Below are 26,321 nucleotides of genomic sequence, written 5' to 3' on the forward strand. Positions count from 1 at the left end.
GATTTGAACAAATATTTAAAAATTCTTTAACAGGTTTGCAAATGGGAGGAGGTAAAGGTGGTTCAGATTTCGATCCCAAAGGAAAATCAGATAGTGAAATCTTAAAATTTTGTCAAGCTTTTATGAATGAATTATATAGACATATAGGTCCACGTACTGATGTACCTGCTGGAGATATTGGTGTTGGTGGTCGAGAACTTGGTTATTTATATGGTCAATATAAAAAAATTGTAAACAGTTTTAATGGTACCTTAACTGGTAAAAATGTAAAATGGGGTGGATCTAATTTAAGAGTGGAAGCAACTGGTTATGGTTTAGTATATTTTGTTTTGGAAGTTTTAAAATCTTTAAATATTCCAGTAGAAAAACAAACAGCTGTTGTAAGTGGTAGTGGTAATGTTGCATTATATTGTGTTCAGAAATTATTACATTTAAATGTTAAAGTTTTAACATTTAGTGATAGTAATGGTTATGTATATGAACCAAATGGTTTTACTCATGAAAACTTGAAATTTATTATAGAATTAAAAGAAGAAAAAAAAGGTAGAATCAAAGAATACTTAAACCATTCATCTACAGCCAAATATTTCCCAAACGAAAAACCATGGGGGGTACCATGTACATTAGCTTTTCCTTGTGCAACACAAAATGAAATAAATCTTGAAGATGCTAAATTATTACAAAAAAATGGTTGTGTCTTAGTTGGGGAAGGAGCAAATATGCCATCAACTGTAGATGCTATTAATTTCTTTAAATCTAATAATGTTGTCTACTGCCCATCAAAAGCAGCAAATGCTGGAGGTGTTGCTATTAGTGGACTTGAAATGAGTCAGAATTTCCAATTCGCTCAATGGACAAGAGAAACTGTTGATGAAAAACTCAAAGAAATTATGAAAAATATTTTTGTTGCATGCTCAGAAAATGCTTTAAAATATACCAAAAATAAATATGATTTACAAGCAGGTGCAAATATAGCTGGATTCTTAAAAGTTGCTGAATCATATATTGAACAAGGTTGCTTTTAAACATTTATATTTATGTGTTCATATTTTATATACATTTCTTATAAAAAATTAAAAAATTCAATTCAATATAATATAGTATAACCATTTAAATATATAAACATATATAATTATTTTAAATAAATATATATATATATATATATATATCTACATATTTTTATTTTATATTTTTTATTTATCTTTTTATTAATTAAAATAAATATAAAAAATATAATTAAATATAAGAATTAAATATTATATGAAATTATTTTTGTGTTGCATATATTTTTTAACATTACATCTTATGATAAAATTCGATAATTATTTATTATATATATAGATATTATTAAAGGTTCCTTATTTAATATGTATTATATATATATATATATATATATATATATATGTTTATATACATACGTTCCTTTTTTTTTTTTTTTTTAAAACCATTATATTTCCATGTGGTTTATTTTTTCCACATGTAATAGAACCATCGAAATATATCCTTATGTCTTTTTCATTTTTTGCATTTTTTGTATTTTTTGCAGTATTTTTATTTTTAAAATTCGAATTTTAACTTTTAATTTTTATTTAAAAAGTAAACGGAATGAGACACACAACATGTCGATTTAGAAGAGAATAAGAATATTTATTATGCATCTCACGATGCAAAAAAAAAAAAAAATATATATAAATGTTTATATGTATAGGTAGTTTTTTTTTATATACAAGATCAAGATGTAAAATGAATATATAATATAAAGTATAGAATAAAACACATAAGTATATATATATTTTAATCATTTTAAAAAATAAAATAAACGACAATTTAAAGAATTGTAGTACAATGAAATATATATATATATATATATATATATATATGTATGTGTGTGTTTATATTTATTTATTTATTGATATTTATAAAAATTCTGTAATACTTATGTACCATTTCACTATACCATTTTGCATCATATATCTCATTTTTTCCTTTATAGGATTTAAAAATGTTTTTTTTAATTTATTATCATTAATGAAAGGAATTACTTTTTCATCTAGTACATCTCTATATGTAAAAGCAATTTCTTTACATGTATATTCATCAAGTTGTATATTTAATTCAAAAGTTTGTGAATTTGTATATACTTGAATATTTTCATGTTTCTCATAATTATTATTTTTAATATCTTCATTATTTATGTTTCCGAACGACGGTGAAAATTTCCTGTCATTGTTACTAATACGACTTTCACTTTTTAGAAATACATTATTCTTCATATTCGAATAATTATTTGTATCTTCTAATATATTATTTTCTTCTGTATTCATATTTGAAGTATTTTTTATTTCATTCTCCTTCTCTATTTTTTTTTTATAAAGTAAATTATTATTTGCATACACATTTATTGGCTTCTCATTTTTATTAAATGATTTCATATCATTTACATGTTGAAAATTGTTGTAATTCTTTTTTATATAATTCTCTTTTTGATTTGTGTAATGCATAACATTATTTTCATCATAAGAAGGATGGTTAATTGATTTTATTTGATTAATGTTTAAACTTGTAAAATTATTTTCATTTGAAATATCTTTTTTTGTTATATTATAATAAGGTAACGGTAATTGATATTCTTTATGCTCTACATTATTTTTATTATCTTTATTTATAACTGTTCTAATTAAATTTGATGCATTTATTTGTTTTTCATAATTTTGTCCCATATTTGTTACATTTGTATGAGGATAATATAATTTCTTTTTATTTTTATCCATAGGAATATTTTTTAAATATTCCATATTCATTTGTATGAAATTATTTCTTTCTCTTTCTTCATTTAAATAATTCATATTTTTTATATTATTCATATTATTTATATTATTATTTATGAGAATATTATGATTAATATGAGCATTTTGATTCTTTGGATATATATGATTTATTCTTTTAACCATATGATTCAAATTATTTTTCATATTGATGTTACTAATTTGTGGTGTTATATATTTTGGCTTAACTTGTGGTTTATATATATATTGATTCTTATGAATATTATTATCAACATTTTTCATAATATGATTATTTATATTTGTAATATTATTCTGAACATAATTTTTTATATTCTTTTCATCATTCATTTTATAAATTACATAGGAATTGTCTTCACCTATAATTTCTGGTACTTCACTTAAAGGTGTACATATTTTTTTATTTCCATCATCATTTGGTCTGATATTTTGTTTATTGTAATATATATTCTTTTCCTCAGCAATATTATTTTCTTCGATAAAATGGTTCATATTATTTTTTTTTTGATTATTTAATTCGTTATGTGTCTGATTAATATTTTGATTACATCTCATTTGATATTGGTTTAGTAAATACATTTTATTTTGATCTATGCACAAATTATTATAAGCAGTATTTTTCCCCTCACAACTACTCATATTAAACTTATTATACACATTATTATTTAAATTAGCAAAGGGTTCTTGATTATTTGTTGTATTATAGGTGTTAATATGTGGTTGGGTGGACTGGACAAAATAATTATTATTGCATATATTTTTTTTATTACCATAATTGGGTTGAATAAATGGATTGAAACGATTTAACATATATGGAATATTTTTGTTCCTACTTGTATTATAAATGTTATCTTCTTTTTTTATTGGATTATTATTATTATGTTGTTGGTATGCATGACTTAAATTATTATTATGATTAACACTTATAGGATTATTATATGCATAAAAATAAGATTTATCATTATTATTATTAATATTTATGGGATTAGGATGTTGTATATAATTTAGCTTATTATTGTTCATAATATAATTATAAGGATTATTATTTAAGACGGTATTACCAGAGTAAATATTCTTCATATTATTATTATTATTGTTATCCTTTAAATTTTTTAATTTTTCAAAATAATTGTTAACATTTTTTTTTATTGTTGATGTAATATTATTAATATTATTTTCACCATTGTTTGTACCAATATAATTTGGATGTTTTCTTATTGGATAATTTTTTTCACACTCTTTTATTGATTCATTTTTTATATAATTACTATCAGATTGTAATGAATTCTTATTTTTGTTAATGTTAATGTTAATATATTGCAAATTTTGTTTATCATTCTTACTATCATTTATAATATTCAGTTTGTTATCTCTATTATAGTTCTTTGGATTTTCTTCACGAATATATAATGAATTTATATTTCCATAAGATGTATTTAAAGATACATTGGGGGTATTAATATAATTCTTACTGTTCATATTATGAGTATATACATTATTATTATTATTATTATTATGATCATATATTATTGTTCTATTTTTATTTACATTATTATCATCAACCTTAAAAACCTTTTTATATTTTTTATTACCAAATGGTTGTTTATTCTCTATTTTATATGCACGTCTTACATTTTTATAAAAATTACCTTTATATAATAAATCTTCTGAATTATAACTTTTACGTTTTATACTGTCACTATATTTTTTATAATTATCTTCCTTATCTACATTTTTGTTATTCATAGAAGTTTTGTTTAGAAAACTTATTGTTGGACTAGTTTTATTTAGCATATTAATTCTACTCGTTATATTTAAATTATCGCATGTTTTATTTAGGTATGTTTTAAGTGAATTTGATTTGACTTCTTTTTTAGTTTCCTTAATTTCATTTGATATATAATTGGGACCTTTATTATGTTTATTTGGTGTATCTTTTTTATCAACTATATTAAAAGTATTATCGTTTATTCTTTCCTCAATTTTTAAAACCTTTGTTACAATTTCGGGGGTACAAAATCTTTTGTTTATAATATCATTTAAATTTTTTACTGATCTATCATTTTTATAAACATTATTTTCTACACTATTAATTATATGTGCATCTTTATTTAAAATGTTATTTTCCTTTTTATGTAAATTGTTTAATTCATTACATTTATTATTTACTAACACGTTCTTGTTACCACTTTGTACTCTTCTGTTACATATATTATGATTTTGAAAGATATCATTTCTTCCTTTCATTTCATCGTTTTTCTTATTTGTAGTACTACTATAATATATATCGTCGTTATCTTTCATATGTATTTTCTCAACACATTCATCTTGTAATTCTTGGATATGTGAATGATTACTTTGTGTGTCCTTACAATCTTCTAAATGAAAAATAGAATCTGCCATTGAAACATAATCAGGGATAGAATCTCTCTTATTCTCTTTAACACCATCATTTTTATTTAGCATGTTATATATATTATCATACATATTATCATAAACTTTAGTATCCAATTTTGATGTATTATCTTTTGTAGGTAAATTTTTTTTTATAGGGCTATTTTCGTTGATTTTATCTTTTGATTTTTTCATATAATTATTACAATAGTTATTATTTTTTATGTATATATCTTGTAAATTTTGTTCATAATTTTTTATATATTCATCACCTTTTTTTTTCTTATCTAATTTTATATTCTTCGTTTCTTTATTTTTATAATTTTCACAAGGAGTGTATTCTTTCTTAATATATTTATTATTAATTGTATTATTATTAATGGAGATATTTTTGCTTTTATCTATATCATGTTTATTGACATTACAATTCGTATGTATGTTATCATTTTTATGTATTGTTTTTGAATATCCTTTATCATCATCATTATCATCATGAGATATTCCATTCTTTTCTTTAAGAAGTTGTTTTAATAATATATCACTTAAAGTTGGTTTACACTCTTTTAAGTTGTTATTATTTTTTTCTTCATGTTGATGCGAATTTTCAGTTGAATCATCTTTATTAGATTTTAAAAATTCTATGTCTTTTCTTTTATTATCATTTTTAAAATTTTCTTTGGATAAACAGCTACTTGATAATATAAATGAACTTGAATCTGTGATTTCCTTGATGGTGAGTTCGTTTGATGACATATTGGATATATCAATATCATTATTATTATCATTATTATTATTATCAATATTATTATCATTATTATTGTCATTATTATTGTCATTTTTTATGTTTATTATTTTTTGAGCTTTTGTTTTTAGGTTTGTATTTTTTTTCTTAAGAGAAAACTCTGTAAATTTAAAAGATTGTTTATTCTGATTCCTTGTATTATGGTTCAATACTGTGGTGTTTTTCAAACTGTTGTTATCCTTCATTTTTTTATATACTATATAATTTTCTTTTTTTTTATCTTTTACTTCTTTCATACATACTTTATTTATTACTTCTATCTTTTGATTTGGTCTGGAATTATAATTATACTTACAAAAGGATGGACATTCAATTCCATTAGATGTTTCGAATGTTGGCGTTATTTTTCGTTGATCGTCATTATTACAATTTTCATATTTTACTTTTATAAATTTATTTTTTATTTCACTTTTATTAAGATCATCGAAACTTAATAATAATTCTTCATAACTAGAAGTGCTTTTTATTTCTTCATCCTCATGTATTATATTATGCATTTCACAATCGTTTGGAGCATTCCCCCCCATTGTGTTATTGTATTTATTATTCAAAGTATTAATATTATTATTAAGAGTGATATTATTTCTAGTACTTATATTTATATTACTATTTATTTCGTTTTTGATACCTTTAAATTCTAAATTATTTTGGATATGTAAATTTTTTATAGGCACAATACTTTCATCAGAATTTTCTTCATCCGAAAAAGTTGAATTATTATTACGAAATTGCTGGTTGTTTTCTTCCTCTATATCCTTCAACATATTTGTAGAGTTATTTGTTAGGTCATTATCTTTCGTCCTTTTTTTCTCATTAATATTATGCAAAATTATTTTTTGTGTTATGTTTTTTTCACTTTTTAAAGGTACTATTTTTTTCTCATTATCATTATTTGTTATGAAATTTAAGAAATCTGTATTTTTGGCTAGTGTAAAATAACAAGGAGTTTTTAATTTAAAATTCTCCAAATTAAATTTTGTCAAATAAAAAGATATTGAAGCATATAACCATAAAGTAGATACAACATTATTATATGCATGAATTGTAATATTGTAAGAAATATCTGTTTCAATATTTTGTAAAATTATATTTGATGATTTATAAATCTTTGATTCAGTACATTTTATAAACCCATCAATAAATTTGGTTATAATTAGTTTAAATTCCATATTTCTTTTTGATATTTTATTTGGAATATATTTTAATATTTGTTCACTATTAGTATCTACATTGATCTTTAGATAAAGATTTTTACATTTTAAAGATGCTTCAATATCAAGTGGATATTTTCCATACTTTCCTCCATATTTTTCGCACTTCCCTACGTATTTTCCATACTTTTCCAATTTATTGTTTTTTTTCTTATCACTATCTATTTTTTGATTTATTTGAGAATTCACATTTATTTTCTTCTTCTCCATTTTCTTTATATCATCTTTACCATCAATTAATTTGTCTTGGTTTAATGTACTATCTTTTTTTGTCAAAACGTTCTTTTTAATATTCTTTTCACTTTTATTTCTAATACTTGTTAATGAATTATTTCTTGAGGAAGAACAAATGTTTTTATTCTTTTCCTCACCTTTTTCATAAGTATAGTTATTTCCATTATTGTATTTTAATTTCCTTAATTTTTCTGTTTCTTGTGTATTATGTATAGAATTATTTTTTTTTATTTTGTTTGGAGATGGATAATGAATCTTGTTATTATTTGAATTTACATGGATTATTTTATTTTTAATTTTTTCTTCTTTTTTCTCTTCTACATATGGTTCTCTTATTTTTTTTTCTAAAGGCATATATTCTTCTTCCCAATTTGGTATTTCAATTCCACCCCATATTGGTATTTCTTGTCCTCCAAAGTTTGGTAACTTTTGTTCGATCAATTTCTCTTTTTTATATTCATTTAAAGAACATTGTTTTTTTTTAACATCTTTATCATCCTTCTTACAATTAATTTTTATAATATCTTTGGAATTATCTCTTTTTTCACATTCATAAATCTTCTTATGACATGGCACATTCAATTTTTTATATGTTTTTTTTTCTTCATTTTTTTTTTTCTTTTCTGTATCCATATATAAGAACATATTATTATACTTAGATATATAATGAGATTTAATATTAACAACTTTACGGTTACTATTTTTTGGATATCCGAATTTGTTACTTTTTTCATTTTTTATATTACTAATCTTGATATTGTTATAAGAGGAATTATTTTCATCATCTATATTCTTATTATTATATGGGGTTAAGAATTTTGTTCTTTCTTTATAATTTTCTTCTGTATTTTTATCTATAATTTTTAAGACATCAGCTATCATAATAGATGGTGTATTTGAACGTTTTTTATGATTTAATGATGTCAATTTTATGTTGATATTTTCCTTGTATCCTTTCTGATCATAATTATTATATATGTTTGTACATATATTTCCATATTTTTTCTTTTTATTATTATGAATATTATTATTATTATGTTTATAATTCGATGCAGCTTTGTGTTCCAGCTTTATATTTTTACTTACCTTTTCATTAACTTGAGATTCAAAAGAATCATTTAATTTATTTTCTAGTGTATTTGTTTCTCCCAATTTTAATAATAAAGAAGGTTCTGTTTTTACATTTTTCTTTTCATTATATAAAGAGGTTCTCTTCAATAACTTACAGCTTTCGTTTATTGAAGATATCATATATTTAACCTTTTCATTGTAATCATTATTTTTAATAATATTTGGTGATTTGTTATATAATGAAGGTTCATTTTGTTTAATATATCTTTCCTTATCACTACTAAATTCATGGGATATTATTTTATTTTTATTAATGTACTTATTATCATAATAAAAATTTGTGTCAATATTACCCTTTCTGTTTTCCTCCATTATACTATAATCAAAGGAATCATTTTCTATATGTTCCTTAAAATTTTCATAAAAATCGTTTTCATTTATATTAAAATATTTTTTTTCATCTATTGAATTTAACTCAATATGAGGTGTTTCAATATTTTTTATATTCAATATAACTTGTTCATTCTTGTCTGGCATTGGCATATTTTCTTTATTTACTTGCTCTTTACCACTAAAAGATTGTTTCCTGTTTTCATCGAAACTATTATTAATATATTTCTTTTGTATATCTTGATCAAAATATTTATTACAATTTTGCATAGTTTCTTTTGTTCCCTCTATATTTTTCTTTAAGTTATAATAATCATTATTATATTTTTTGTTATTTGTAGGAACTCCTGTTAAAGCATCCTTACTTATATAAGTGGAATAAAAATGTTCTTCTATTGCGTTTGATATATCATTAATACATGTTTGTTCTTTTACAATAATATTTTTAGATTTTAATTTCAAATGTCTAATTTCTTCTTTTAATGGATTTTTTAGAATATCTGTTTTATTATTATTTTCCTCTTTTAAAAAACATCCTATTTGTAGCTCCTTGTTTTTAATATGTTCTTCTTTAAATGTATCAGATGAATCATACCTAATTTCCCTTTTTTCAATTATATCGAAGAATGATTTATCACATTCAGTTTCTTCAATATTCTTTAAATGTATTTTTTCTATATTACTACAGAATTTATTATTTGTACAATTTATATTATTTTTATTTACATCTTTTTTATAATTAAAAATGCTTGCATTGTTTACAGTATTTATATTTTTGAAATCTTCAAGATTACTGTTATTAATAATATTTCTTATATGTATTGAATTGTTGAAAATATCTGATTTATTTGAATTACTTTTTGGATATAAATCTTTAGTATTGTTATTTGTACTTATATCACTGGTATCGTCATTATTATTTAAAGAATTTAATTTACATTCCATATTTAAATTATTTATATTTTCTATATCTTTTTTGGTATATTCTTTATCACTCTTATAAATTAATGTATCTTCTTTTGTTAAATCATTTATTTCTTGAACATTATTACAATGATTCTTTATTTCTTCCTTTTTCGTTTTTTTTTTATTATTAACACTTTCATAACTTAATGTTGTATCAGAATTGGAGGAGAAGCTATTACAACTATATACTTCTTTTGTTATTTTCACTGTATTATGGATATTGTTTTCATTTAATTTATATTCTTCTGTACCTTCATTAGTATGTAAAATGTTTTGTGTATTATTCATATCACAATTATCGTTTATATTTTCTTTACAATCTAAAACAGATATGTTTTTGTTCTTGTATTCTTGTACTTGATTTTTAATTTTTTTATTTGCATTTTTTACCATGATGCATATTTCATCTATAATTAAATGTTCTTTTGCTTTGATAATTTCACATATCTGTTTATTATCAGACATTTTATATTTTTCATTTCCATTACATATGTTATCCATTATATTATTATTAAATGAATTATTTTTTCTAGAACAATCATTCATATTATATTGTTTGTAGGATGAAGGTTTATTATTAGTTCTATCTATTATTGTTTCATTAATGTTATCATCTTGTGGTATAACGGTATTATTTGGTGTAATCAATTCTTTTTTACATATGTTATTAGGATAAGATTCATTTTCAAACTGTTCATTTGAGATATCTAAATCTTTAATATATGAATCTTCAACCTGTACACCTTGTATATTTATATCTGGAACATTTCCATATTTAATATGTTCTATATCTAATGAGCCATTTCTTAAATCTATGTCTTCCTTATTACCATTGAACGTTGAATTTTCATTCAATAAATTCTTAGTTGATAAGTATTCACTCATATCTACAAAGTTCTTTATTTCATTTATATTTTTATAGTCAATTGTAGGAGGATTATATATATACTGATCTTCATTATTTATGTCATTATATAAAGATAAATATTCATCGTTATCTTTATTTTTACTATCATGGGGAAGAGAAGTACCTCTATTATATTCCTTCATATATTCTTGTAGAAGGTATAATTTTGAACTCTTTTCCATTATATAAATATGATATATAAAAAGATATCACCTAATGTGATAATGTCAATTATTAAACAAATATATATATATATATATATACAAAGAATACACAATATATTGTATTCGTTTTTTATAAAATTATAATATATATATATATAAATATATGTATGTATTTGGCTTTTACTTATCATTTTTTTTTTTTTTTTTTCTTTTTTCCACTATTGTTGGTAAAATATAATATTATAATGCAAATTGTATAAATGAATTAATAAGCAAAAGAAGGTAAGCACACACATACACACAAAATAAAAAACATATAAGGCAATTTGAACTTTAAATATAAATATATGGTTATATAACTAATTATTAACTGATAATATCTAATTTTACTTATGCAAATAGCAGTAATATATATTTTGTACATATAATAATATATAAAATATATAGACAATTATTATATATAATATACGGAATCTTCATAAATCTTACTATCACAAGGATGAGTAAAATTTCTTTTTAATTCAAAAAAAAAAATGATATATATATATATATATATATATATGTGTATTTATATGAGTATATATTTATGTATTACTAAAAAAAAGACGGACTAAAAAAGATAAAATTACAAAAACAAAATTTTATATATGAACTTTTTTCTTAAGTGGAATGACACTAATAAACATATAAGCTTCCAATTTATTAATATTTATATAAATCATAAACACTATATGAGAATGCACATATATATATATAGATATAGATTTATTTATATATTTATTTTTATGTAGGATATTTGATTATATATTTTATTAATTATTATTATTTTTTATTTTTTTTTTAATATTTCAATTCAGAGAAAAAATCTGTATAATACTCCAACAGTGTATAGATTCACAAGGTCCAAAAAGATTTTATGTATATCTACTTTTACTTTTCCTTTATATTTATTTATTTAAATTTTTTTTAACTTCTATAAATATTATGTATATATAAAAATATATTCAATTTTTTTTTTTTTTTTTTTTTTTTTTCAAGTGTGCATAAATTTTTTAATTTCAAATATAAAACTCGGGCTTATATAATTTTTATTTATTTATTATTATTTTTTATTATAATAAAAAGGACATCTCTATATATAATGTGAATGTAACTTTTGTTTATGCACATATATATATATATATATATATATATTTATAAGTACACATTCAAAAGTATATTACTTTAAATCACAAACAAACAAAAAAAAAAAAAGAAAAATGTATTAAGGAAAACACTATAAGAATTATAATATGCTTGGAAAAAAACGGATAAACTATCTATCATCAAACAAAGATATATTTACAAAAAATAGAATTTTGTTAAATTATTATTTTTTTTTAATATTATATATTGTAGAGATATATAAATTTATAAACTTTATTAAAACTTAAGAAATATATATTATTTTTATTTTTATAAAAAATATATTATTATAAATGTTGTTGATTTTTTTTTTTTTTTTATTTAATTATCTTGTTATTAAGAACAATTAGTATTTAGAAAAAATGATAAAATATAGTAATATAAGAAATAACATAAAAGAGTAGTAAACCAAGATAAAATACAAGATCCTAATATATTAATATTTCTACATAGTCTTAAGAACATATAATATGGTTACTTAATATTTTGTGCATTTATGTGCATCATAAGAATTTTGTAGTATTTTACAAAGACAAAAATATGCAGATTTAAAAAATAAGCTCTTCCTACAATAATAGTTGTATTTTATTGAGGTTGTCTTTTTTTATGCACTTCATTATATTTTTAACTCAACTCATTATTATATGTATGAAAAAAAATAAAAGAAAGTTATAAAATGTGAATAATTTTTGCATTTACATTGACTTTCTTGATCATACAAATAAAATGTATAGGGAATATAATTGAAAATACACTTGCTATCTGGTTATCTACGCTTTGCAGTTAAGTTTTACAATACAAAGATATAAAATTAAAACAAAATAAATATATCTATACATATATATATTTATCATAACAACATTAAGTATATTCTATTTTAGAAAAAATAAATTCTAAACATAATTTTATATGAACAACACAAAGAATATATATATATATATATATATATATATATATCCAAATTTTTTACAAAACATTTCAATATATATACACACACACTTTTAATAATTAAAAATCTTTTATTTTTTTATCTTAAATAATTCTGGTTCTCAATTCTCCTATAAAACGAAAAAATATAAAAATAATATAATACTAATCAATTATAAGTATATTTCATTTTGTTTTTAATTTTAAAAACACTTCAATTTCACTTTTGTTTTAATTTCAAAAGTTGAATTTTATTCCATAGGTTATCCTCCATCCTTTTCTGTTCGCTTATAATTCTTCGTTTGATTTCCTCCTTCAATACATTGAATGAAAATATTTTTATTTAGTAAAAAATATCACATATAATATATATATGTATGTATTATTAATTTATCGTTAGTTGATTACTTTTTCATTATTATATATTTCTAAATCATTATGATACTCTAAAGAATTAAGCATATCCTTATCCCCATATGCTCTTATATATTTAACATGAAAATGTAAAAAGAAAGAATTAAATAAACAACGTAAATTTTTTTTTAGTTTTGAACAAACAACACATCAATCGTGCAAATATAAATATTAATAAATAAATATCAATATATATATATATATATATATATATTATTTTTATTTTTACGGAACACTATAATGTATATTTAATGGGATAGGTTCTGATGCTTGCCAATTCTTTTGAAAATCCAATGGATACAATAAAGAATTACTAGGAAAAAAATCCATAATATTCATTTCATCCTTTCTTGCACTATTTGATAAAACCATATAAATCTATATATACATGTATATTATATATATATATGTTAATATATAAAATTATATATAAAAATGCAAAATATATTATCATTTATATTTTCCACACGTGTACATGTATCATAATCAAGTTGATATTATTACTTCATAGAATAAAATTAGGATGTGGAATATAAACAAAAGACCTTTATTAATCTTCATTTTTTTCTTTTTATATGAAATATAATATTATTATATATAAATATATATCGATTTTTTTATATATTATAATAACGTCAAATATTACACATATATAGAGAGAGAGAAACATATGGTTTCTTCTTTTTTTTTTTGTAATATAATAAAAGAAACAAAAAAAATTATTATTTTATATATATCTTATTTGGGCTGTTGTGTAATATGTAATATTCTATAAATATTAATTTAATATATACCAATTTTATTGTATATACATTTAAATCTACTCCATTAATTTTAATAGGCGGAAATACATATATAAAATTGAAACGGGTCAAATGAATAATATATATATATATATTTACAAAGAAAAGAAAAAAAAATAAAATAATTTAAAACAAATACATTTATAAATACATACAATTAATAAATTTATCTTTTCATATCATGAAAAAATAATAAATTAGAATAATGTTAATAATAAAAGGTACTATATCATTTATGAGAGAGAAATATAAATAATATATATATAATATATATATTACAAAATATACATTACACAAATGTTTTTTATTTTATTTTATTTTATTTTATTTTATTTTATTTTATTTTATTTTATTTTATTTTATTTTATTTTATTTTATGAAAACACAAGAACGAAACCATGACCAAAAAATAGGAATAGATATTTTATAAGGAAAGAAAAAATATAATAATAAATAAAATTTTATAATAATATTATATAATATAAGAAAGAATGAAAGGAAAATATAAAAAATGAAAAAGAAGAAGAAGCCATATATAATTCTCCTATTTTTATTGTTCCAATTAAATATATTTTTCTCCTTTTCAATTTTTCTTTGTAATTCCATATCTTTTAAAAATAATAAAAAAAATCAAAATAATTTTTTTTTTGTTCCAAATAAGGGTATAGGTACAATATATAATAAAAGAAAAGCAAAAAAACATTTTTCTTTGTATAATCATGGAAAAGAATTTCATGAAAGAGTAAAGAAATTACATATTTTATCAGATGTTTTAAATATTGATGCTTATCCATCCACTTTTATAAAAAGAAATATAAAGATAGATGATCTAAAAAAAAAATTCGAACATTTAAAAGATGGCGAAAGGGATGATAAAATATATGTAATATATGGCCGAGTAACAGTAAAACGAAATAATGGTATGTTTATGAACATACAAGATGATGAAGGAAATATACAAATATATTTAGATGAAAATTTACCTATTAAAGGAAAAAAAAATGATAATAAAAAGATAAATAATAATAAAATAGAAGAAGCACCAAATCAATATCATATGAACAATAATACAGCTTCATCCATTTTATCTAACAATAACAAAACAAATAAAAACGATTATGTAATAAATGATCAAAGTTATAATGAAAAATATGAGACACATAATAATCAAATAATGGCAAGAAAAATTATTGAACTTGGTGATTTTGTAGCTGTAAAAGGTTTTGTTCGAAAAACGTTAAGAGGTGAAATAACATTACACGCTAAAGATATTTATATACTTACCAAATCTTTATTACCATTACCAGATAAATATAAAGGAATGAAAGATGTAGAATATAAATATAGAAAAAGATACTTAGATTTTTTAACTAACAATGATCAAAAAGATAAGATAAAAAGACGATATGATATAATCCAAGAAATAAGAAAATATTTATTAAAACGTAATTTTCTTGAAGTGGATACTCCTATATTACAATTAATACCAGGAGGAGCTACAGCAAAACCATTTGAAACTTATTTGAAATCTTTAAATTTACTTTTATATTTACGTATATCTCCGGAATTATTTTTAAAAAAATTAATTGTAAGTGGAATCTCAGAACAAATATTTGAATTAAGTAAATGTTTTCGTAATGAAGGTTTAAGTTCTATACATAATCCAGAATTTACCATGTTAGAAATATATAAATCTTATACTAATTATAAATATATGATGAATTTTGTTGAAAAAATTATAAAACACCTTTTTAAAAAATTCCCTTATATTTCATATATTAATTCATCAAATTCAAACACAAAAGAAAAGAATAATAATAATATCAACAATAAATGGAAAAAAATATCATTCATTAAAATCATAAAAAATTATACATCAATTAATTTTTTAAAACTCTCATTTGATGAAGCATATAATGAAGCTAATAAATTAAACATACATTTTGATCAACCAAAAGAACAATTAAATTGGGGATTAATTGTAGAAGAAGTTTTCAAAAAAAAAGTTGAACCATATTTACCAAATGAACCTATACATATATATCACTTACCATCTGATACATCACCACTAGCCAAAACATTAACCAAAAATACTAGATTATCCGAAAGATTTGAAACATATATAGGACAAATGGAAATAGCTAATGGATATTCTGAAGAAGCTAATGCTTTAATACAGGAAAAAAAATTCCTTTCTCAAATTGCCTTGAAAAATATCATTAAAACAAATGAAAAAAATATTGATATTCCTACAACTTCTTCTAATGATCAACATAAATGTAATCATAATGAAACTCATCAAAACATTAAGGAATTATCTAATAAAGACAATACAACGAATATATATGATGAAAATAAGAAGAGTGATAATAATCAAATAGATTATGATTATGTAACAGCTTTGGCTCATGGATTACCACCAACAGGAGGACTAGGAATTGGTATCGATCGTTTGTGTATGTTATTTACTAATACAAATTCGATTAAAAATATTGTATCATTTCCAATCATAAAACCGCATGGGAAAGAATAAAAATGCGTCCCCAAATGAATGAATGAATAAATATATATATATATATATATATATATATATATTTATTGTTTTACTTTAAAGCGTGCAATATAACGCCATACACTTTATATGAATTAATTTTCAAGTCTTTCTCATTTTTTTTTATAATCATTTGTAAAATCATAAAAAAAAAAAAAAAAAAAAAGCTTATTATATATATATATATATATATATATATATATATATTTATTTATTTATTTATTTTATTTTATTTTATTTTTTTTGTCAACTACAAAACTGTTATTTTTTCGAATGAATATTTAAATTAAAAACTATTGTTATTTTTTATATTATGCTCTATCATATCTATAAATATATATGCGATAAGTAAAAAAAAAAAAAAAAAAAAAATGGATGTGTGTATATATATATAAGCAGATGTGAAAAAAAAATGAAAAAAATGAATTATGATTAATATTAACACATTAAATATATAATATGTATCCTCCATCAATGAAATCGTTTTATTTAATTTTAAAATTATTTCTTGTTCATTATTTTTACAAACAAATATATAAATATATATTCAAACAAAGATAAAATATAATTAATTAAATCAATGAATAAAAGATTATGTTAATAATATGTACATACATATATATATACATATTGCGAATATTATTAAAATATAATACTGTCCGATTTTTTTTCTTTATCATTCAAATTATTCGTATCAACAGACGGATTTGAGTTCATCATACCGCTTGGAAGATTTCCCGCCTTAGCACTATAAATAAAAAAGAAAAAAATATATATTATTATATTTCTACATATATACCATAGCCATATGAATTGAATAATTAAAATATTAATCATATATTTAAATTTAAATAAAATTAATATTTACCTTTTTATAAAATTTGATATTTCATTATTCTTTTGGTCTAATTGTTTTTGACATTCAGCTATAATTTGTTCGACCTAACAATTAAAATATATATATATATATATATATATTAAAATAGGACATATATAAGAAAAAATTAAATTTTTAAATAAGTCATGTATTTAAAATGTAGGAACAAAATATATATATGAATACATTTAAGGCTCATAATTTAGTTTAAAAATTATAAAAATCAAAACATAAATAATATTATTATGTATATTGAAATACCATATACATATATATATATATATATACCTTATTTTTATGGTCCAACAAAGCTGGCTTAATTTCCCCAACTGTTCTTTCAACTAAAACTTCTCCAACCATTCTGTAGCATCTTCTATCTGAAGGTACACTTTCCAAAGCTTCAAGCACTAATCTACAAAATTGTTAAAAAAATAATAAATGTTCATTTAAAATATTGAAAAAATAAATAATCCTTATTCATTATACATAATATGATTAACATATTTTCAATAAATGTACAAAAAAAAAAAAAAAAATTAATTTTTTATCCTTCGCATACTTGTGCTCAACTACATCTTGATATAATTCTTCTATCTTTGAAACTAATTGAACTCTATCCTTTTCAATTTGTTCATATGTTAATTTAGATTCTTTTGCCTGGATTATATTAGCTGATTCAACATTACTCTTAGTTTCCATTTTTAATAATATTTCATTGAAGTTAAATTTTTTTATTTTATTATATATATATTATATATATAATTGAAAAAAAAAAATAAAAATACATTTAATATAAATATATATTATATTATTATTACAATAATTTTCAGAATATATGTAAAAAAAAAAAAAAAAAAAAAAAAAAAATTATAAAAATAAATAAGAGAAATTTTATAAATTCAATATAATTAATGTAAAAAAAAAAAAAAAAAAAAAAAAAAAAAAATTAAATTATATAGATCTTGTGCATATGCATTTTTTTTTTTTTTTTTTTTTTTTTTTTTTTTTTTTTATATAAGAATATATATTGAAAGAACTATATTTATAAATATAACAAAATATTATTAATATATATAATTTTTATATTTCCATAATGACTATTTATTCTTATGATAAATTATTATTCCTACATATTTAATAAAAATATATATTACTTAATGGTATAAAAAAATTTAGGATTATCATATTCCAAATTGAAATAAAAAAAAAAAGTATTTCCATAACTTATTTACATATTTATAAAGTTACAGTTAACAAAAATGTGTACATATATATATATATTTATTTTTTATATGATTAAACTTTTAACTGAATCCTTAAATTTTTATTAATTTAAAAAAAAAATTAAGATAAAAATTTAATACATAATTTATAAGATGTACATCAAAAGGAAATGTTGAAAATGGTCACATATGAATTAAAATTTGTCATACTGATACTTAAATAATCCCCGCATCATATAATAATTTTACGTTATTTTTACTTATCATACATCTACATATTTTTAATATATGACGTATTTTGTTTTATATTAGTAAATGCTTGTATGTAATTATTAATTATATAAATTATAATCAATTCACATGAAATGAAGGAATAAAATTAAAAACAATCATTAAGGGATAAATTTATAATCCTTATTATTCAACATATATATATATATATATATATATATATTTAAATATTTTTTCGTTTTTTTTTTTTCTTTTTTTTTTTTTTTCCCATTTACTGTTAATCATTAATTTTTAATGTATTTCAATCCATATATAAAAATTTGCATTTTTACGAAGCATAAAATATATTTCATAATTAAATGAATTCAACCTATATAACGATCCTATATATACTTAAATCCGTTTTTTGAATTAAATGAAAATAATTTTTTTTTATTTTTCTTTATAGTATATAGGCATTTAATACATACATATATATATATTATATAAATATATAATGGTATATGTCCATATTTTTATCTCTTCATGACATATTTAAAAAAAAATATATATATATTATTCAAAATAAGAAATAATAGATAAAAAAAAAAAAATAAAATAAAAGTTACAAAAATATTTAGATTGTAGAAAGAGAAAATTATAAAGATAAGGTCTTTAAATATTTATTATGTAAAAATTATTCTATTATTATTATTTTTTTTTTTTAGTGACATGCTATCTAGCTAGCTTAAATGAAATTGGAATAAAATATATTCCTATACGTATGATTTTTTTTTTTTTTTTTATAATGCAGACTAATCTTACATGACATGTTCATAACATTTTATTTAAAAGAATATAATGCACACATTATTTTATTTTATGTAATTATTTTGTTTAAGAACATTTCATAAAAGAAAAATAAATAGGGATGAGGTTAAAATATATTACATTATATATATATATATATATATATATATATATTTATAATTTAAAGGAAAAATATAACCGTTACACAAAGTAATATGTGAAAAAAACATATTAGACATTCATTAAATTTATTTTTTTTTATATATATTTTGGTTTCTAAGCATTTTACTTCATTCTATACTTTTGTAAAATTAAAAAAAACTATAATGTAAAAATTAATTATATATATGTACATTTATGTAATATATATATATATATATATATATATTTATTTATTTATTTAAAAGGAAAAAAATATATGGTCTTTTTTATTTAAAAAATATATGTAAGCCATTTATTGATATATGTGGGAAAAATCCAAATTTTCATATTAATTATACTTTTTTTTTTTTTTTTTTTTTAAGATAAAAAATATAATTTACGCTTTTCAAAAAAAACTTCAAGAAAATAAATAAAACACAATTTCATATGAAATAACTGTCTATAGAGTTATTTTTCAAAAATAATAAATAAAATGATCATTCAATAACTTGGATTTAAAAAAAAAATAATAAAAATGTCTATCCCATTTCATTCTTCATGCTTTTCTAAAGCTCCTAAATATGCTCTACAACCTGTTCATGAAAATATTGGAATTCCTGTTTTCCACAAAGCGCCTAAAATTGTAGAAATTCCTGAAATTCGTGAAATTACAAAATTTGTAGAGTCTGTAAAGGTAGTTGATATACCAATTGAACAAGTTCGTATTGTTCCCAAATTGAAAGTAAGAGAAGTTGAAAAAATTAGGCATGTTCCCGGTCCAGTAGAATATATTGTCATACCACAAGAACGTATAATACACAAGGTATACAAAGAGATAAGAGAAAAAATTCATGAAATACCACAGATTGAGGATATAGAAATTGAGGTACCCATTTATGTTCCTACTCCTATAGGTCCTCCAAAGGATATACATGTGAATATTCCATTACCTTATAATGTTCCCAAATTTTATTATACACCTAACAACCGTTATTCACATATAATACCATGTGATATCCCTCCTCATAGAACACAAATACCCTATATAAACTTTGAGGAAAAAACTTTTAATGATTATTCTGAGGACAAAAATATTTGTATGACACATGATGATAATATAATACATTCAAATAGAAGCATGAAATATAATAAAAATGAGAATAATATGTTCGATAATAATAACTTTGATAATAATATAAATGACAAAAATATATATGATAATAATATATTTGATAATACAACCTATTATAACAATGACAATAATATCTATGATGGTAATACCTATGGAAATAATATGTATGATAATATTAGTACATATTACGAAGATCAAGAAAATAATATTCATTCAAGGGGAAAAGACAAATATATTAATAATAATTATAATAATAAGTATATTAACAATTATTACAAAAATACTCCTACTAAAGGTATATTAAAAAATGAAAATATTTCAACATCACCTGGGTTACAAGAACATTATTATTATTCTTATCCAAAATGTAATAGAAAAAATGAAGGAAGGGCTCACCATTATGATAAAGATACATATGATGATATGAGTACTTGGGATAATTATGCAGAAAATATGAATTATATATATGAAGATGATGAAAATGAAAATGAATATAAAAATCGTAAGAAACGTGTAACAGAACTTATTGTTAAAAAAAAAAATAATAAATTTATATAAATAATAATTTGTATTTATTTTATTTAATTTTTTTTTTTTTTATTTGATCATATGAATATATATATATATATATATATATATATATATATTTTATTTTTTGCTTTCTTTTTTTTCTTTCGGTCATTCCAATGAAGTAAAAAAAATAAAAATTTACAACATATATTTAAAATGGCCTTTTAATGATAAAAGTAGCTTTATGTGTATCATTTATGTATTTTAATCTAAAGTATAAAAACAAATAAATATTTAAGGCATATTGTTCTAGTATAAATATAAAAAAATAAAAATATATATATATATATATGTATTTATATATTTATATATTTGTTTCAATATAATTCTCATATTATTCAAATTCGTACTTTGCGTTTCTTTTTAATTTACATTCTATAATATTTCATATATTATAAAGTGTAACATTTTTTTTTTTATTTGGTAACATATAAAATAGAACATTTTTCGATTTATGTTTTTGAAAGTGTTCGAAGTTTATATAATTCGGATATAACACATATATATATATATATATATATATATATATATATATATATTATTTAGTGGTATTTAAAATTTCTTTTCCATTTTTTTTTTTTTTTTATTATTTTTTGATATATTATGAACAAATAGTTATATATTTTTCCTTTGTGATACTTTTTTTTTTTTTTTTTTTTTTTTTTTTTTTTTTTTTTTTTGTTATGTTCTTATTTGTGATATAAAAAAACAAAATGAAGTTTAATGTTAAAAATAATCTTGAGGAACAGTTAAAGTCCTTAAACAATAATAATATACCATATAAATACTATAATCCCCAGAATAATATAAATATTCATAACTATTTATGTGATAAGAGTATAATATACAAGTGTCCGTCTAGTTCATATTTAAGCCTTAATGAATTGTTAAAATTTGTTGACAGTATAAATAATATAAAGGATGAGAAAATTAATTATATGGATTCTAGTATAGCATATGTGAAAACTCAACAAAAAGAACGAATGTTAATACAAAATGAAAGGAATGAAGAAAAATATAATATACATGAAAATAATTTAAATAATAGAATTTTAAGAAATGAGAAAACTACCTTTTATCAACCAGAAAATTATCACTATAATGAAAATATACAAAAGGTTAATCATCCAAATAATAATGATATCAAAAATGTAAGTAATTACAATAATGAAGACAAAATAAATCCCCAATTGGTATATCATATAAGTAGTGGTTTGGAAGAAAATTCAAGCCTAAAAAAAGAGGTTACATATTCACCAAAAAAAAATATGCCCTCACAACCTCCTACTCAACATAATATTATATTACACAATTTATTACAATGTCGAACTAACTTATCAAAATTGAATAATATTAAGGATCCTGAAAAATTAATTAGTACTAAAAATATCAAACTTCTTTCTTTACATCGTCCTAATACTATTGAAGATATAAAAAATTTGAATCTAACTGGATTTGGTGAAGATAAAATTAAAAAATATGGATATGAAATTTTAAAAGTTTTTCATTCTAGTTATCAGGAAAACAATAATTAAAAAAAAATAAACTAATAATAATATTAAATATATATGATAAAATCGGACCTATATTCTTTATATTAATAATGTAAAATATAAAAAATAACATATATTATTAGATGTAGACAATATATAGTATTATTGAAATCATACCATGTTAACATAACAAAAAAAAAAAAATACAAATATATATATATATATATATATATATATATATGATTGCAATTGTTTTATTTTGAATATCATTCATTTATATATATATAAATGGAAAAATATATTTATTTAAAAAAATTTTCCTTGCTTTATATTTATGATGGAAAATTTTATTATATGATATATAAGTCATACAGTATATTATATAATAATATAATTTAATATATCATATGCAAGGCATATACATTATTGAAGGATGTGAATATACTATATTATTAAAATTATTATGTAATTTTAGTATAAGATTCTTTTTTTTTTTTTTTTTTTTGTATTATATAATTCGTAGATATTGATGGAATATTTAAGAATAATATATGGATCATTATGTAGTACATACATACAAACATATATATATATATTATTATTCTGTAATTATATTATATAATTGTATATAATATATTTGATTTTGAAATGTTGCATATATATTAGGATATGAGAAAAATATAGCACTTATTAAAAATTTTTACAAAATAATATGCATATTCATATATATATTTGTTTACGTGGTACCTCTTAATATAAATACTTTATGTATATATTATTTTTATACAAATATAACAGCAAAATATTATTATATTATTTCTTTATCAAGAGAATATAATATTTTTTTCCTCACCATTTTAATTTCACATATAATATAATTGATAATTTTAAAATAGTAGTATGAAATTAATATATTAAATAAATTTATTTTCTTATTAACTTTAAATACCATAGTATATTACTTATAAGACTTTAGATTTTTTATTTAATTTTATATGAATAAAATAAAAAGGGATATTATATATAATTATATATATATATATATATATATATATAATATAAACAAATTAGAGGCAAAAAAAAAAATTCTTCAAGAAAATGAATACATACATATCTGAGTGTATATACATTAAAAATATTAATATATAAAATAAAAGGAAAGAAAAAGTGGAACAAAAAAATGTAAAATATAAAAGTTCATTTAAAACAAATAACAAGTAAATAAATAAATAATAAGAATTAATAAAAAATTAAGTTAAAAACAAGTGTTCCACACCAAAAGAAAAAAAAAAGAAAAAAGAGTGTTTTATATGTTTATCTTCTTTTTATATACTTTTGAAGTATACATTATAACTACTTTGACGAGAGAAAAAAAAAAAGAATTATATAATAATTATAAATATATATATATATATATATATTATATTGTTCTTTTTTTTTTTATGATTAATATATTATTAAATTTTTTTATATATAAATGCCGTGAAATATATAAAATGTAACTATATAACATATGTGCTTTACAAAAAAATAAAATAAAATAATTGAATAAGAATAAAAATATTATTATTTTTTTATTTTTGTACACAATTTGACATATTATTAAATATTCATATATATATATATAATATTCTTTACAAATAATATATTTTTTATCAAATTTATACATATTTATATTTCTTGTATATTTTTGAATTATATATATATATGTATATATACATATGAATTTAATAGTTGTTTATATATTTTTGGTATATTATAAAAGTACACATAATAAAAAAAATTGTGTACTTTTTTTTTTTTTTTTTTTTTTTTTGGATATTCTATATAAGTGTAATTTTTTTGTATATATTTTAAATGAGTACAGTCAAATATGTAATATATATAATAAAATAGTAGATTCAATTATATTATTTTCCTTTATATTAATCCGTTTTTTTTTTTTTTTTTTATTTTATTTTTTATTTATTTTTTATTTTAGGATTTATATATAAATATAAATATGTATTTATATATTTTTATTGTTCTTATGTATTTTTTTATTTCCATAGATTTATTATTATATTTCGTTATATATATATAATTTAAGATAGTATATAATACATATATAATATATGTATTTTATTTTCCGTCAGATTTCTTTATTTAAAAAAAAAAAATACTTTATATTATAAACTTGCCTCTTAATTTTTTTTTTTTTTTTTTTTGGGAATGATATAAGATTAATGTAAGTAAAACATAATATATAATATATACTATTATGTATTATATATATTTATATTTTTTTTCTTTTTTTTTTTTTTTTTATTTTATAATATTTTGTATAATTCTTCCACAAAATTATTTTTTATGTACTTATAAGTTACAGAAAAGAAAAAATGTAATAAGAAAAAATATGTAGTAAGAAAAAAAAATGTAATAAGAAAAAATATGTAATAAGAATAATAAAGGGGAATATTATTATTATTTAATGCTTTTTATTTTATATAATTTAAACAAAATAAATGTTATATTTATTATATATTAATAATACGTAAAAAAAATTAATAAAAAAAAAATATTAAATAAAAAAAAAAAAAAAAAAAAAAAAAAAAAAAACGTAAATAATATATACCATATAATATATTATTATATATACATATTATACATAATTAAAAATCTATACATTTTGATAATATATAATATTATTTTTTCTTTCATTTATATTTTATTACATTACAATTTGCACTTGTTAATATAAAATGTATATATATAATAAATAAAAAATTATTATTTATGTTATTATAAATAAAATTATATATATATCATATAATGTTATATATATTAAATATACATATTATATTTATATATATAATATATATATATGTTAAAAAAATATTTGAATATATAATAATATTTATATTTTTATTGATTTAATTTTTTTTAACAAAAAAAAATATAAATAATAAAACTTGTTATTTTATATGTATTTATAATATATATATTTAATATTTATATAATTGTTTTACTTCTTTAATACATTTTTAATAATCATTATTTAAT

At 19.0% G+C, this 26,321-nt stretch overlaps 7 protein-coding genes across 7 annotated transcripts in view; 4 read left to right on the plus strand and 3 right to left on the minus strand.

Moving 5' to 3' along the window:
• PADL01_1416200 (NADP-specific glutamate dehydrogenase) overlaps positions 1–1,025 on the plus strand; it is a gene marked incomplete at both ends in the record, with an annotated part of 1,413 nt that extends 388 nt beyond the window's left edge. The window contains one exon of the mRNA XM_028684443.1: positions 1–1,025. This exon is cut by the window's left edge and continues 388 nt beyond it. Within this exon, the coding sequence (XP_028540521.1) occupies positions 1–1,025 (1,025 nt within the window).
• Positions 1,026–1,916: 891 nt separating this feature from the next.
• Positions 1,917–10,961, minus strand: PADL01_1416300 (conserved Plasmodium protein, unknown function; the record flags this gene model as incomplete). Its single annotated transcript, XM_028684444.1, has 1 exon — positions 1,917–10,961. One exon carries the CDS (start codon positions 10,959–10,961, stop codon positions 1,917–1,919), a length of 9,045 nt encoding a protein of 3,014 aa, XP_028540522.1.
• Positions 10,962–13,155: 2,194 nt separating this feature from the next.
• Positions 13,156–14,030, minus strand: PADL01_1416400 (conserved Plasmodium protein, unknown function; the record flags this gene model as incomplete). The annotated part of the gene is made up of 5 exons (XM_028684445.1): positions 13,156–13,186; positions 13,280–13,368; positions 13,464–13,536; positions 13,699–13,847; positions 13,974–14,030. 5 exons carry the CDS (start codon positions 14,028–14,030, stop codon positions 13,156–13,158), a joined length of 399 nt encoding a protein of 132 aa, XP_028540523.1.
• A 753-nt stretch (positions 14,031–14,783) lies between these two features.
• Positions 14,784–16,805, plus strand: PADL01_1416500 (lysine--tRNA ligase, putative; the record flags this gene model as incomplete). The annotated part of the gene is made up of 1 exon (XM_028684446.1): positions 14,784–16,805. The coding sequence occupies one exon, from the start codon at positions 14,784–14,786 to the stop codon at positions 16,803–16,805; it is 2,022 nt and encodes a 673-aa protein (XP_028540524.1).
• A 660-nt stretch (positions 16,806–17,465) lies between these two features.
• Positions 17,466–18,399, minus strand: PADL01_1416600 (prefoldin subunit 2, putative; the record flags this gene model as incomplete). Its single annotated transcript, XM_028684449.1, has 4 exons — positions 17,466–17,571; positions 17,692–17,765; positions 17,989–18,112; positions 18,260–18,399. 4 exons carry the CDS (start codon positions 18,397–18,399, stop codon positions 17,466–17,468), a joined length of 444 nt encoding a protein of 147 aa, XP_028540525.1.
• Positions 18,400–20,619: 2,220 nt separating this feature from the next.
• On the plus strand, positions 20,620–21,774 carry PADL01_1416700 (conserved Plasmodium protein, unknown function; the record flags this gene model as incomplete). The annotated part of the gene is made up of 1 exon (XM_028684450.1): positions 20,620–21,774. The coding sequence occupies one exon, from the start codon at positions 20,620–20,622 to the stop codon at positions 21,772–21,774; it is 1,155 nt and encodes a 384-aa protein (XP_028540526.1).
• Positions 21,775–22,499: 725 nt separating this feature from the next.
• On the plus strand, positions 22,500–23,321 carry PADL01_1416800 (conserved Plasmodium protein, unknown function; the record flags this gene model as incomplete). Its single annotated transcript, XM_028684451.1, has 1 exon — positions 22,500–23,321. The coding sequence occupies one exon, from the start codon at positions 22,500–22,502 to the stop codon at positions 23,319–23,321; it is 822 nt and encodes a 273-aa protein (XP_028540527.1).
• Positions 23,322–26,321: the final 3,000 nt, after the last annotated feature.

This window comes from Plasmodium sp. gorilla clade G2, assembly GCF_900097015.1.
Source record: "Plasmodium sp. gorilla clade G2 genome assembly, chromosome: 14".
Lineage (NCBI taxonomy): Eukaryota > Apicomplexa > Aconoidasida > Haemosporida > Plasmodiidae > Plasmodium > Plasmodium adleri (nom. inval.).